The sequence below is a fragment of the Stegodyphus dumicola genome, chromosome 8 (assembly GCF_044657685.1).
Source record: "Stegodyphus dumicola isolate Sdum_Otavi_A_Nest chromosome 8, ASM4465768v1".
Taxonomy (NCBI): Eukaryota; Metazoa; Arthropoda; class Arachnida; order Araneae; family Eresidae; genus Stegodyphus; species Stegodyphus dumicola.
This window is the reverse complement of record NC_140775.1, coordinates 110,257,389-110,272,277: the sequence shown is the minus strand read 5'-3', so window position 1 is coordinate 110,272,277 and position 14,889 is coordinate 110,257,389. Positions and strand designations below refer to the sequence as shown.

The 14,889-nt window shown below is 32.4% G+C and overlaps 1 protein-coding gene across 3 annotated transcripts in view; it reads left to right on the top strand.

The window, feature by feature from the left end:
- LOC118184871 (deoxyribodipyrimidine photo-lyase-like) overlaps positions 1–14,889 on the top strand; it is a 93,890-nt gene that overhangs the window by 15,213 nt on the left and 63,788 nt on the right. For all 3 annotated transcript variants that reach the window (XM_085822263.1, XM_085822264.1, XM_085822265.1), the window contains 2 exons: positions 2,270–2,582; positions 7,141–7,286. In XM_085822263.1, coding sequence (XP_085678389.1) covers positions 2,270–2,582; positions 7,141–7,286 — 459 coding nt within the window. The remainder of the gene's footprint in view (positions 1–2,269; positions 2,583–7,140; positions 7,287–14,889) is intronic.

Here is a 14,889-nt window from a genome sequence, read left to right as displayed (position 1 = left end):
TATTTGTACGTAAATAATTATGCTGTCAAAAGGTTTTAAAACAGCCTTTCATGCAGAGATCTCTGCAATTCAAATCGGCTTGTCACAGCTCCTATGCCAATTTGAAAAATTTTTAAGGGCTATTATACTATCAAATTCTAGAGCTGCCCTCCTGGCCATTGCTTCATCTTAAGCTCCCGTTTCAGCAGATATTTTGAATATTTGTCTGACCCTTAATGTTTTAATCAAAAACGATAAAGAAATTGCTTTGCAGTGGGTATCAGCACACTGTACACTCTAGGGTAATGAAATAGCTGACTTCCTGGCAAAGAAAGCAACCAGAATTGCTCAAATAACAGATAAACCAATACCTTTTTATACCACCAAACAGTTAATTAGAAAATCTTTTAGGGAGGACTATTGTAAAACATCAAAGAAGGAAACAAAGACTAGAAATGGGTTGAGGAAATCGCAAATGTTTCTCTATGGCCAAGGGACAGATCTGCTGTTACTTTTCGCCTTGCTACTGGCCTTGATTGCCTCTCCAAGCAACTATATCGTATGAAAATATTGCCAAGTCCTCTTTGCCAGTTGTGCAACATTCGTGAGGAAATGGACGTGAACTATTTGAGTCACTGTCCAGCACTGAGCTCGGAACACTTGTAGAAGAAATACTGGAGAGCTTGGCACAAGATGAACGATTTATAGATTTAACTGTAGTTATAGTTTTATTATCTGCTCCATTTGTTTGTATTTCTGACTATGGTTGTCTTCTCATCTGCTATTGAAAATAATAAAAAAAAAAAGTTATAAACTTCTTTGTTTCTTTCTACACCTTTCAGATACAATACCTTATGGTATTTCGATTTTCATAAAGTTTGTAATCTTAGAGGAAAATTACTAGAAAGTATCTTTATCACACATTACTTACTTACTTTGCAGTCTTATTCTTTTCATAGATTTATTAATTTTCAGCTACAAAAAAAAAGCTGTTCACATGTAAATGTACTCCTAATGAAAGTGAATATTCTTATTTCAAAAATTCATAACTGAGGATACTTATCTTTTGACAGGTGCTAATAAAAATTAATCAAGTTTAAGTCTTCAAATTTTTGAGCAAGATTTATATCACAGTTTAAATTAATTACCTTTATTTTTAGATTTCCCAAAGCCTTATATACATTCATTTTTGGTAATGAAAATACTGTAAAATTGGACTTCAAACCATTAAAATCTTAAATTTATCTTCAAATTCTTTTCATAATAATACTCATTAATTTCTGGAAAATGTATGGGTCGCATTAAGTTGCTTCGGAGACTGCATGTGGCCTATGGTCCTGGGTCTGATGCACTGAAAACACATTAAGATTCAACATGTATTTTCATATTAACAGCTGAGTTATTTTCAACACTCTTATTTGCTAAAATCAAGCGTGCTCATCAGTACTGTGGAAAGAAGGAAGTATTGAATGTGTTTGAGCTGATATATTTTAGTATATTATGGCCCATATTGATTTGGTTTGGTGCTCGTGATGAGTATTGAGGTTAGAATCCTGGAGAAGCATGGATGTTTGTAAATGTATAATGTCTGTGTAGCATGAGGACATTTAAAATTTTGTCAAGCTGAAAGTTTTCTCAAGTAATTTTGGTAGTAGAAAAAGAGGGCTAGGAGACTCTCAGACCCATCCCCTATGAATGCTGTATCAAAATTGGGGTTGATCCATATAATTACATACTATGGTATTATATCTGTAAGACCATTCCATGAATTCTAGCATCCCACCCATTTCTTCATGCATTTTTCTTTTGGTCTCAGTGTAAACTATAGAGAGGCATGGTTACATATGATTATGAAATAGGAACTAACAAAATTAAGAGAAATTGAATTGTAACTGAATGCAACTGTAAATAATTAAATGCTTAATTTTTACAATTTGTGCTTGTATTTTGCTAGCTGTAATTACCTAATCCTGAATAATAGTTTCCTGAATAATAGTTTTAAATGAAAATATTTGTCATCATTAAAAAGATGCACCAGTATATGCACAGATAAGAGTTGTGAACACTGATAGTTCTGGATTTGGATTCTGGCTAACAGGCTAGCTGCATGAACATTTTTAAAATTTTCTGTGCGTAATGGGAAAACAAGCCATAAAAATTCCTTCATGCAGAAGTTCTTCCTGGCAGATAACCTTAGTGTACTTGACCATAATGAAGTAATTATATTTAATCATTGTTAACAAAAGATGATTTTGTAATATTAAAAAAATTATGAATAATTATTTTATAGGTTTTATGCCTACATGCCTTAAAGCCAAGATTAAGATTACTAGAATATATAAAACCAAAACGAGGTATGTCTAAACAGAAGAAGTTAACCGATTATGGAAACCCTGCAAAAAAGCAGAAAGTAGAAGAAATTGATGAAGCAGAAACCACAGAATTTCTTAATAATATATCTTCAGAAAGATTGTCATGTGCTTCCTCAATTAAAGATTTCAAATTTAACAAAAAGAGAGTCAGAGTGATTTCTGAAGCTAAAGATATACCAAAAAATGCAGAAACTATTGTGTACTGGATGTCAAGAGACCAGCGTGTTCAAGGTACGGATTCAGAATTATCATAAGTGTTTCAAAAAAATTATTGGCACTTTTCTGTTATCGGAACCGAATTCAGAAATGTATATATGTATTTATGTATATATGTATGCTTGCATGTATGTATATATGTATGTGTATGTATACATCCAAACATATACACATACACACATACTTACATACTATACATGCACTTCTGAATCCTGTCTTGATAATAGAAAGGTACCAAATTATTTCTGTTCAGTAACTTAAATGTAGGTATTACTTGGGAAGAATTTGTATCAAGTATTTTACTGATTTATTTAATGAAGTTTAAATATGTTTAATAAATTACTAATGTCTCTGGTAATGCTAATTTAATTTAAATAATGGATTGTTGGGAAAACATCACAGCTTCTTAAAATTTTAAGGAATTTAGGAATTATATTAAATATGTACTTATCTGTATATTCCCAGAAATTTAAGGCAGGAAAAAATTACGATTAAATTAGATTCAAACGCAGAAGTAAAAAATAAGGGTACTTACATGTTAACACAAGCACCTTGGTGCAATTTGACAATTTTTTACAGATGAAAAGGTTACTTATCGAGTGCAAGTTGGTGGTTTTACGCCTTTTGTTTAATAGAAAAATTCCAAACAATTGATATTTAAGGTATGTTGGTAAACATTATCAGTGTTTGAAAAAAAAAAAAAAAAAAAAAAACCAACAACAACATGTTTTAACCATTTAAAATGCAGCTGTCTATGAAATGCATTTCCTTGTTGTTTCCATTAGAAAAATTTTAGCAAAATTCTATATTCATGTAGAAATTTTACCACAGTTTTTTTTCATTGTTGGCAAATTTCACAAGCTCATGTTTTAAAACTAAGTTTAAGGCAAAAAATATCACAATTGTTTAAAAAACCTTTGGAACTTGGAATATAACAAAAAAGAGCACATATGAAAATGACAGCATTGCTTGACTGAAAGATTGGTGTAAGTATAGTTTCCGAAAGAGAAGTTATGTGCATGTTTGCCAGAGTTTGGCACATTCTAAAAAATTTGAAGACTTCTACTAAGGTGGTTGTGTTAAAATGTAATTATCAAAATAAGTGCTAGTTTCTTTAAATTCTTAAAAACACACTGACTACCAAAAATTAATTACACAATGGCAAAATCAGCAAAAATGAAAAAGACTTTTAATTAACACCAAATGGCAAAACAATATTTATATAAATTATATGATGATGACATGTTTGGATCATTAACAAATTGAAAGCTAAAATCAAACAAATAAAGCTTACATTGATAAGTTATGTAACCACCTTGAATTTTCACACAAGAGTGATTCTGTATGCTTTCATTGAGGTGATCTATCAGTGCAGATGCTATCAATAGTCATTTCTCCATTGGGACAGTTTCCAGCTGTCTGAGACTGAATGGAGAAGATAAATGTGCAGAGACAGCTTGCTGTGGAGCATCTCAAATATTTTCATTGGGATTAAGGTTAGGAGAATACAGTGGCCACTCCATATGAGAAATGACCTCACTTTTCAGGTACTTGTTAACAGTGTTGGCTTAATGGGGACAGCATTATCATCAAAGACTGATGAAGTGTACAGTTTCACAATGAGGTGTAGGACTTCATCCCAATACCATGCAGTGGTCACATAACTGTCTTTAAAGATGATCAATTGCATGTCATATCCCACTGAAATTCCAATCCACACCATTATGCTGTCACCTCTGAATGAATGATGTTCAATGATATTCCAGGCCTGATTCTATGGTGCATTTCACACCCTTATCATTTGATTCTAGTCAAAATTTCAACTAAGACTGTAACCGTGGATATAATAGTTTTGGAGATCATTTGCTGATTCCGCTTGGCTACTGTAGCAGTATATAATATTCAGAAGGGGGGATAACCTTTGTTCGACAGCTGACAGATCCTCAGGCAACCGTTTTATTTGTATGGAATTGTTTCTACAGTTCAAAAAATAACCAAATAATCAATGCCAAAGAAAAAAGCAACATCTTTGATTGACTGTCTTGCTTCAGTGTGTTCAAAAGCATGCCACTTGAATGAATTATATTTCAATAGAAAATAATGAATTATATTTCAGAATGCATTGACTGACTAACTAGCATTTTATAACATATGTTCGGAGAGCCAAACATGATTGTATGTAACATCCAATATTTACCTACTGCCATCTGCATCCATAGTGATTTTTAGCTACTCAGATTTTACTATGCTTTAAAAAATTGCAAATTTGCATCGTGTGCTTAACTTTTGAAAGTCAGTGTAGTTTATAAAGTAAAGAAGTTATCTAATAGAGGTAGAAAATTAAAACACGTATTTACAAAATATTATTTACAAAATCTGAATGAGGTATTTACAAAATCTGAATGGATTTTTAATGAAGCACACTGAACTTATACTTTCAGTAACTGTATAGGATAAATTATAAGAGAGCTGCTTAATAAAGTGATTGCATAGTTTTGAAGGTGCTTTGATGAGAAGAAATGGACTTCTACTATGTATTTAAGATCTATCAGAGGTGGGAGCTTGATATACTGAAGATATTCCTCATAAAAGATGAAAAGAACATGTTAAGGGAGGGAAATGCATCAAGCCAGTATGAAAAACTGAATGCTTTTCTAAAATCACGTTTCTAAAATCAGATCTAAAATCAAGTGAGAAGTTTTCTGCTTTATGTTTATAAGTTCAATTCATTGAAGTTAAATTAATTTTATTTGATAATTAACTTAATTCTGACTAGAGAAGTTATTGCAACTTTGATGTTATTAATATGAGTTTTAGTGAATGAAAAATTATAACATTTTGTTTCAGAGATTTTTAATCAAAAATTCTTTATTAATATGGAAATATACATATAATGTCACTGAAGTGTGTTAAATAAAGTATTATATTTTAAAATATTATCATCTAGTCATCTAAAACTAATTATGTGCACATACAAGTTCAAAATTTTACAGAATGAAGGTTTTGCAGGCTAATAGTTAGTTTGTATTTTTATTTCAATTTTTATTTAATCACCATCCTGCAATGCTTTATTGGTACTTCTCAGTTTTTGCTGTACCATTTTGTCAACTGTTATTTGCATGAAATTTCCATTGTATATCTTTTAGCATATTTAATTTTAGCATGAGAAGGGGATTACTTATTATTTTTTTTGTAAAATACCATATATTTGGAAATTATTAATTGCATTTGCTTTGATTCTTTGCAAATTTAGTAATTACATGACGCAAAATCCAATAAAATTGAAACAAAATAAACAGTCTTTGTCCTGAGAATTTTCCATGTGGAAAGCAGGTACTTATGTATTATCCTGTTCACCGTGAAAGTGTTGCTAAGCAATGTGATTTATTACCAGTTGTGGATAAGTAGGATGTAACAGCACATTTATAATATCCAAGCTTTCACTTGACATAACTACATTAGATTCTCAATAAGCCATGTTTTGTTTTTATGAAAAAGGATTTAAATTTATTGTTATTGCTGTATTTTCCCTACATTTTGAAGGAAATGATTAAAATTTGGGTTTGGTTTAGTTTATTTAATTATGCCAAAGCACTTAAGGGCCAGTTGCCTAAGAGGAGGGATACCTTCGTGGAAGACTTCTAAGGAAAACTGGCTCATATACATGTTACACATGGGGAAGAACCATGAAAATGCCCATGCAGACAGCCGCTTGTCGAGATTTGAACCCCAGACCAAATTACCAGTAATCAGCAACTTTACCACTCGGCTGCTGGTGGGCCGATTAAAATTTGTGACCTGCATTCTACTGAATAGTATGCAGTTGTTTATTTTCATCCTATCATCAAAACAAAGTGTGTATTAATCAGCATGACTTGGTTAGCTGAATATAGCCGGCAAAACAGTAATAGACAAAAAATTACCTGCATAAAGTTTGTTCTCATGACATTGTAAGCAGAAATTCTGATAAAAATCGGAAAGCTTAACAAAACAGTAGAAATCAACGAAAGGTATTTTATGAAATGCAAAAAGTTGCGGCTTGAATACTGATTCTTTATTAAATAAAGGGACATCAGTTCCTTCATAATTCCACAAGAATGATTGGCAGAACTTTGGTGAGATATGTGCAAACTTTCACGGTCAACAGAATAATATATAAGTATTAAAAGTGTTACCAAACATGATGCATTGCATCCTCTCCCTTGGTCTCCTCAACAGAAGACAGAATATTATAAGAATAGAATAAAGGAAAGAAATATTGCCATCTTTCTAGAAAGGCCCAGAGTAGCTCCTGGGATTGTCAAAGAAAGGAAAGTAGAGCCAGGAATGGTATTTTTGGTGATGTATTGATGGGCCCTAGTCCATACATAAGTACCCATTTTTTTATGTCACTTTAATTTCTTTATAAATCTATAATAAAGTTTTGATAGCTTTTCTTGAGAGTTATTCATATTACATCTAAACTGCTGTGAACCACAAATAATCATCAAACTGAAATTAGCAAACTACAATTAGATAAGAAAACAATTTATTTTTTAAATAGATATGTTTATAATTTGTTTCTTCTTTTCAGACAACTGGGCACTTCTGTATGCTCAATATCTTGCTTTTAAGGTTGATCTCCCAGTCTGCATTTGTTTCTGCTTGGTTCCGAAGTTTTTAGATGCTACTATTCGACATTATCGCTTCATGCTGAAAGGTTTGAAAGAAGTATCAGAGGTATTTTTTTTTTTTAAATTATGGGATTGAAATGTATTTAGATTTAGACTGATCAGATCAGAAAAATAGCTGTAAAGTGTAATCTGTTAGAGGCTCAAATCAATTATTATATCAAAAAGAAAAGTTATAAATATATCTTTAAACAATATGCGCTTAGAGCCTGAGCTGAATGCAGCCTGTGTAATTGTTTCATCTTGCCTATTATGAAATACTGTGCAATGGCATTTTCATCTATTTCCTACCTGATTTTGTATGCAAATTTCCAAAATCAGCAGCATAAGTGTGCATCTGTTGTTACAGTGTATACGCTTACATGTATGCTTGACTGTACTATCAGTCAGCCTAATCTGAGAACATAGATACGCTTTCCCGAACAATAAAGTTCTATCATTTATAGTAGCTTTAATTTAGAAGTTAAACAATGAAATATAGAAATCTAAAAAAAAAAAAAAAGGCTTAGGGAAAGAGTGTTTTTCTCTTAATTTTTATTTAGAAAGGAAATAGTATGCCTGTCAGTTATTTGATGATGAATAGAAATAGATCCTATTTTTGGCATATTTAGAGAATTACAAATTGCCAGAAATGATAAGTCATTAGTGTGTATGGATGACTTGAAAAAAGGGGGGGGGGAAGATTATGATTCTGTTATAATTTGATTCAAAGTATAATAGATTGATGAAGATCATGGTGAGAAGTACTTTGGTATTATCGTAACCACCTTGGCACAATTTAGATAATTTTTTAAGAAAACGACTGGCAATTTCAAATTACAGAAAGTTATTTATTTCATATCATACATGTTATTAGGTGCATATTTAAATTTAAATATGATATTTTTCCCAGAAGACAATTTATAAAACTACTTACAAATGGTGTTTTCTGCATGTAATTATTCCAGTCTACAGTTATATGGGCCACTTTTAAGTCTTCCAAGCAAAATTTAACACTCATTAATTTACTCCAGCAGTATACAAATCTGACTGCTGTAATAAAAGGCAGACGACTACTCTCGAACAAATTACCGCTTCTACTGGTGATGTGCTTATTACACGTTTTCACTTTGCATTCCCCCCCAAAAAAAGGAAGTCATTTCAAAAATTCATCATCATCAAATGTGAATCTGAACATTCCCCACCTTTGTAATAAAATATTATATTCCAGGAAAAATTTCACAGAACTTTTCATCCTTTGCAGGCAGATCTCACAAGCGCATGCTTCAAAATTCAGCTGAAAATCAAAAATATTACAATTTGCCATAAGAGCTTCTGTTATAAAGAAAACAGTATGCACAAAAAGGGCGATATTGCTTATTTAAATGTTGTTGTTGAAATGGTTATGCATATGGTCAGGGGCATAGCAAGGATTGGAGCTAGGGGTGTTGAAATGATCTTAGACCAAGAAATTGAAACTATGATATGACACAAGTTCGTCAGTGGTAGAGTAGATAAAATTGCTGAGCACAAGTAATTCTATTTGAAAGCGAATTAATTGGTTGGCTGCTTGAGTGTTTTTGTAATTTTTTTCCCTCATGTATTATAAATTGAATATGAGCCAGTTTACTTCAGAAAATTCTCCTCTGAGACAGCTTTCCTTCAGGATAGCACTCACATGCTATGCTACAGTCAAATAAATGAGCAAATAAATAACGGAACTGAAATACATGAGTTTAAACAGATTGTTGAAATATGGGAGATAGGGCCTTCTGAACATTTTTACTTGGTCTTTAATTTATATTACAACAATTTTTATGCTATTTGAACTAAATCATTCTAAAACTTCTGTCTCTATTCTTGTTTTCTGAACAAGCTTTCGATGCACACTTAACATACACAGCCCATTTAAGCAATTCTCTGTCACTGTACAGCACAACTAAGTTTTTTACTCTGCGCAGGGTACTAAATGAACGCTTAATATAATACACGTAGTACATAGTTCAGACAAAGATACAAGAAGAGCACATTTCGTTTCTGGGAAAAATAGTGTCTCTTTTTTTACCAAATCTTCCATAGTTAACTCCTTCATGTTGTCAATCTGTAGTTTCTTCGTTTTCCAGAAATTATACCAGATTTTTCTTTCATTGTCAAAATTTTTGAGATTATAAAAATCATGAAAGCACTCTGCTTTGTTGTTAAATTCTTCCACTGGCATCTTTAATACACCCACAGGATGTAATAACAACAAAGAAAATGCTGGTAAGTTATTGCTGGAATATCTTTTTTCCAGCGATAATATTAAAGAATCCAGGTAGAAATAATAAGAGATCTTTTTCAGAATTCATCGGTTGTAGATGCTGAATGATTTAGGCAGTGTTTTTGCACTTTTACAATTCTCGGTGCTTGCAATTCAGTGCCAATGCTCTCAGCCATAGCACTTGGGAAAGACAGAATTTCTTGGCATAAAACATCTGTTGGTCTATGATGTTCTTTTACAAGCACTAAAATTCTGTTTATGTGGTCTACACATTGTAGCTTATTTAAATATGTTAACTGTAAAATATTAGCAATGGTCTTGCAGAGCTGAATATTTTGCAATTAGTCCTATGCACGCAATAAATTCAGATTTCATCGCAGCACAATGTAATTGGAAAGCAGTTTTCCTGCTAGATGCATTACCTTCTTTTGATAACTTTTCCAGTCCCTATACTATGTTTATAAATGTTTTTTAAATATACTAATATTTCTGCATTTCTGAGACTAGCATGTGTCACATAAGTTTGGAATATTTACTACAGTACAAAGTCTGAAATCAGGACGTCCATTATTCGAAATGATCCAAAATCTGGACCTCGAAACCACAAACAAAATTTTTCTCGTAGGCTTTACGCATACACACTTGATTCCCCCCTCCGCGCATAATAAAACATCTGGAGAGTCCCGATTCTAAATACAATGCCTTGTTACTGAAGAAACAATCATTTTAGCATAAATTTGTACCATAAGTAATTTGGCTCCATTGCTGCATGTCTGCTTGGCACACATCTCAGACCGAAACATTCCACATAGATACATCATTGATCTGACGCGAACCTGTGGAATCATTATTTTTACATATTATACTTTCCTTTCATCATCGCAGGTTTATCAAAACATGACAACTAGAGTCACATGTAACGATGCCTAAACAATTTTTTATGTTAGTAATTGAATAATAAAGGAGTATGGTAACCTATTATGTTGACATTACACTTGGCAGTGATTACATATTTAAGTTAAATGCGCTAAAAAATTTTGACGAGGAAAAATATACCAAAAATTACTTTCCATATGCTAAACATAGATTTTGTTATTGATACTCATAGACACAAAGATTACATTTAGGGTTATTTGAATTAAGAATAGCTGATTTGTTATTCATATAAATCCAGAACCAGCGCCAGCGCTTGTGTGGCCGCACCAAGTTGCAGAATTTAGGACCCACAGAGGCTGCATCAGGCAGTAAGATATCTAGCGCAGATCCTCAATGAGGCCTAAGTATATGTAAAAATTTATTTATTTAGAACACTGATAAGCCTTAAGCATGTGCAAGAAATAGACATAAGTATAATAAACAACTAAATTAATACAATTCAGGCTTAATTATCTCAGTGCGTGATAGAAGCAGGATAAAATTTAACGGATCAACTTGTCGTTAGTCGCCAAGTTCATGATGCATAGCCAAATATGTATAGTGAAGAACAACTAAATTTGATGATGATAGCTGCTAAATTTAAAGGTTTTTGGATATCGCAAAACAAAAGTAAAATTTTCAAATTAACGGATTTTGTAAAGAATGTGAAAAAGCGGTAATAAATGAAGATGATATAAAAGAAGTTTTTCATTATGATGGCAATGCTTTTCAATCATCAATCAATTAATGAATGGTGAAATCTGTGGTACGGTTCTAGATCCAGAAAAGTCGGCTACCGAGTGTGATGAAAGTGATAGATCAGTTACTGAAAACGAGAAAATTTTGATTGACAAGTTAGTCGGAATTCTCGAAACAGCATTTACAGGACTTCAACAATGTAAATGAACAAGAGATTATGTCTGTCTACAGAATTAAAGAGAAAGTATTAGCACAAAAAACGAAGCAACTTAAAATAGCTTACATTGAAAGAAATGTTAATAAGGCAAACAAATAAATTTTAAGTTTTTTTTTTTTTTTTTTTTTGTAAATTTTAATACCGTTTAGATCATAAATACTTAATTATTTCATATTTTTAATTTTATAATTTCTGCTTGCCATCTTACTACATTTAAACTGATGATCCAATATCCGGAAAAATCCGGAATCGCTGAAGTCCCAATGAGTCCGGATTTCGGACTTTGTACTGTATATATCTTCTTTGGAAAACAGATTCACGAGAAAAGTTTATCACATCCTTTACAGTAGCAATAATATTTCATATTTTCAATGTGCAGTTCAAATTATTCACAGCTAAATTTAGTTTGTGACTGGCATAACGGAAAAACAAGGCAGTTTTATACTTTTGTTGCAAGATCTTCTGCACGCCACTAATATTCCCTGCCATAGTTGAACATCCATCATAATACTGTCCAACACATTTATTTGGATCAAAAACTTCCCTTCTCAGAAAAATGTCTAATTCATTTACTACAGAATGAACATCCATTGCATTTAGTTAATAAATCCTAGGAATTCTTCCTGGACAGCCATCCTTTCTTCATCAAAAAATCAAATACCAATTGACAATTGCTCCTTCCCAGATATATCGCTTGTTTCATCTGCCAATATGCTGTAAGAAGAAGCTTTTTTTTGCATCTTGTAATATAATATCTTTCACCACCAACCCACGCAAATTGATCAATTCGTTTCAGATTTGAGGTGACATATAAGTGGCATTTTTACTACCTTTTTCAAAATGTCTTTGCAAACTTTTTATCTCCTGCTTCGATTCTTAGATGAATGAAGTCCTGATAATTCCCTTCCTGTTTTGTGTTACCCCTTAGAGAGAGGTCATGGGTTCCACAAAATATGATTGTGGAAATTATTGACGCTATTACGTTTTGATTTTCTTCCATTACTTTTTTGTGCCCAGAAACTAGTCTAACATTTACAGGTTCATTTTCTCGAAAATTCTTGGCAGCGATTTCTGATGCTTTGTGCCACTGATTTGAAAAGCGATTTTTACAGGCTTCATGCATGACATGATAATGCGTAAATAGCTTAATAATGAAGGAGCCCCCCCCCAAAAAAAAAGAGTTGCATTCATTTAGAAGAATGCAAAAGCACCTCCCTGCACCCCTCTGGTTATGTCCATGCACATTTTTGCCACAGTTTGGCAACTTCTACCAAGGTGGTTGCGAAAATATTAAAGTACCCTGATGTGGCCATGCCTCAAAATAACAACATAGAATTTAATGCTATTATAAGCAATCAGTTAAGATATATGTATTTTGCATATTTATGTATTGAATGCATTTTGTTAATTTGTTGGATGAGTATCAAGCTAGGCTCTGAGCTGGTAAATTGTTTTAGCCAATTTAGAAAATATCTAAATTTTTTTCACAAGCAATATTCCAAATTATTATACTGTGATACAGTTTTCACATTTAGAACATATTAAATAAATTTATTTTTTTTTATTACTTAAGTTCTGGTGGTCTGTTTGAAAAACATGACTAGGATATATGTATGCATATAATAATTTCAGATGTATGATTGCAATAATTTAGAAAGATTACATGTAGATACATAAAGAAGTAGTTGCAGTCATGGCCAATTCAGCATTTCTATTTCCATACAATAAAGTTGTGGCTATATTTTAAGAACTGCATGCAATAGACATGTCCATTCTTAATTACATTTGTGCCTTTTTTTATATCTTGAATTTTGAAGGTGGAAAGAGCAGCAAACAGCTAGCAAGTTACTATAGAAGCAGTGCAACATGCCTAAAATGAAATCCCAGTTTAAGAAGATTTAGTTTTGGTTGCGCTTTATTTTTATTTGTTAATTTTAAGTTTGGGTTTCCAAATTTAGAATGATTATTATCTGAAGCACTTTGAGATTATTAGCATTATGTAAGAATTATTAGCATGATGTAAGAACTATTAGCATAATGTAAGAATGATGTGATAAGGACAATCAATTTACAATGATTTGTTATAGTTACTAATTTTAGAATAGAAAGGCGAAATTATAAAAATACATTAATAAAATGGAGAGTTTAGGAACTACTGCAAATAATGCTAGAATTTTTATTTACAGATTTTTTTTTTTTTTTTTTTTTTTTTTTTAATTTCTTACATATCCACACCCTTCAAAGAGAAGAAGGTATAGTGATAGAAAGGTGTTTTTAAAAGTAAAAGCAGTACTTTCTGATTATCTGCAACCTTTTCCAAAAAGTCAGCAATCGTTGCCAAGCCAATAATTTTCCACCAAGCTAAAGGCCATTTTTAAAAATAATTGCGTGTAGGAAAAGCAGCAAAGAAAAAGAAATCAATTTTATTTGATATATTTAAAATCATTTGCTTTGATGATATGCCCCCATTTTTTCGATGCCATGTTGCCATTTAGACGATAACTTCATTATTCCACTTTCCCAAAGTGACTTGTCCCTAGTGGCAAAAAACTGAAATAGCCAGTTTTCACAATACTCTCTTGTGGCCAATTTCACACCACTAAGAGCGTTCGTCATAGACAAAAACAGATGATAATCACTTAGTGCCAGGTCAGCACTATAAGGTGGGATGCATAAGAACCTCCCAACCAACCTAAATGAGTTTCTGGCAGGTCATCATGGATGTGTGAGGCCTGGTGTTTTCCTGGTGGAATACAACACCTCTCCTATTGGCCAATTCTGGCTTTTTTTTTTGCTTGATTGCTGCTTTTATTCGGTCCAGTTGCTGGCAGTTGAGGTCCGAATTAAGTGTTTGAACATTGGGAAGCAGCTCATAGTAAATGATTCCCTTGCAATTCCACCAAACACATAGTATGACTTTCCGCGCTATCAATCCTTGTTTGGCCACCATTTGGGCTGCTTCACCATCCTTCGACTATGAATGTTTTCATTTTATATTTTGTATATGACCCATTTTTCATTGCCAGTCACCAACCTTTTCAGAAATGGTTCAATTTTGTTCTGTTTGGCCAACAATTCGCAGATGGAATCATGGTTCATTAAGTTTTCCTCCGTCAACTGGTGCGATACCCCAACATCAAGCTTCGTTTTGAACCCAGCTTTATGCAAATGATTTAAAATTGTTTTGTGGTCGATCTTTCATTTCTGGGCCATGCTACGGCAACTCTCATGCCAGTCTACTTTTACCATTTCCAAGATTTTGTCAACCTTTTTGACGATAGGTCTTCCAATGCTTGGTGCATCTTTCACATTAAAATTACCTCTATGGAATTGGCAAAACCAAAATTGCACTTGATTGGCTGTTACAGTATGGAGGCCATAAACACTATTTACAGTTTCAGCTACCTGATTTGCATTTTCACCTTTATCAAAGTAAAACTGCAAAACATACCAAATTTTTTCTTTATTCATCTCCGCTGTGAAAACTGGCTATTTCAGTTTTCTTTATTCATTTAACGCTGTAACTAACAACTAAATCTATCAATCACAACAATGGCAAACTGTGCTTGTTTTGCAGGGCAA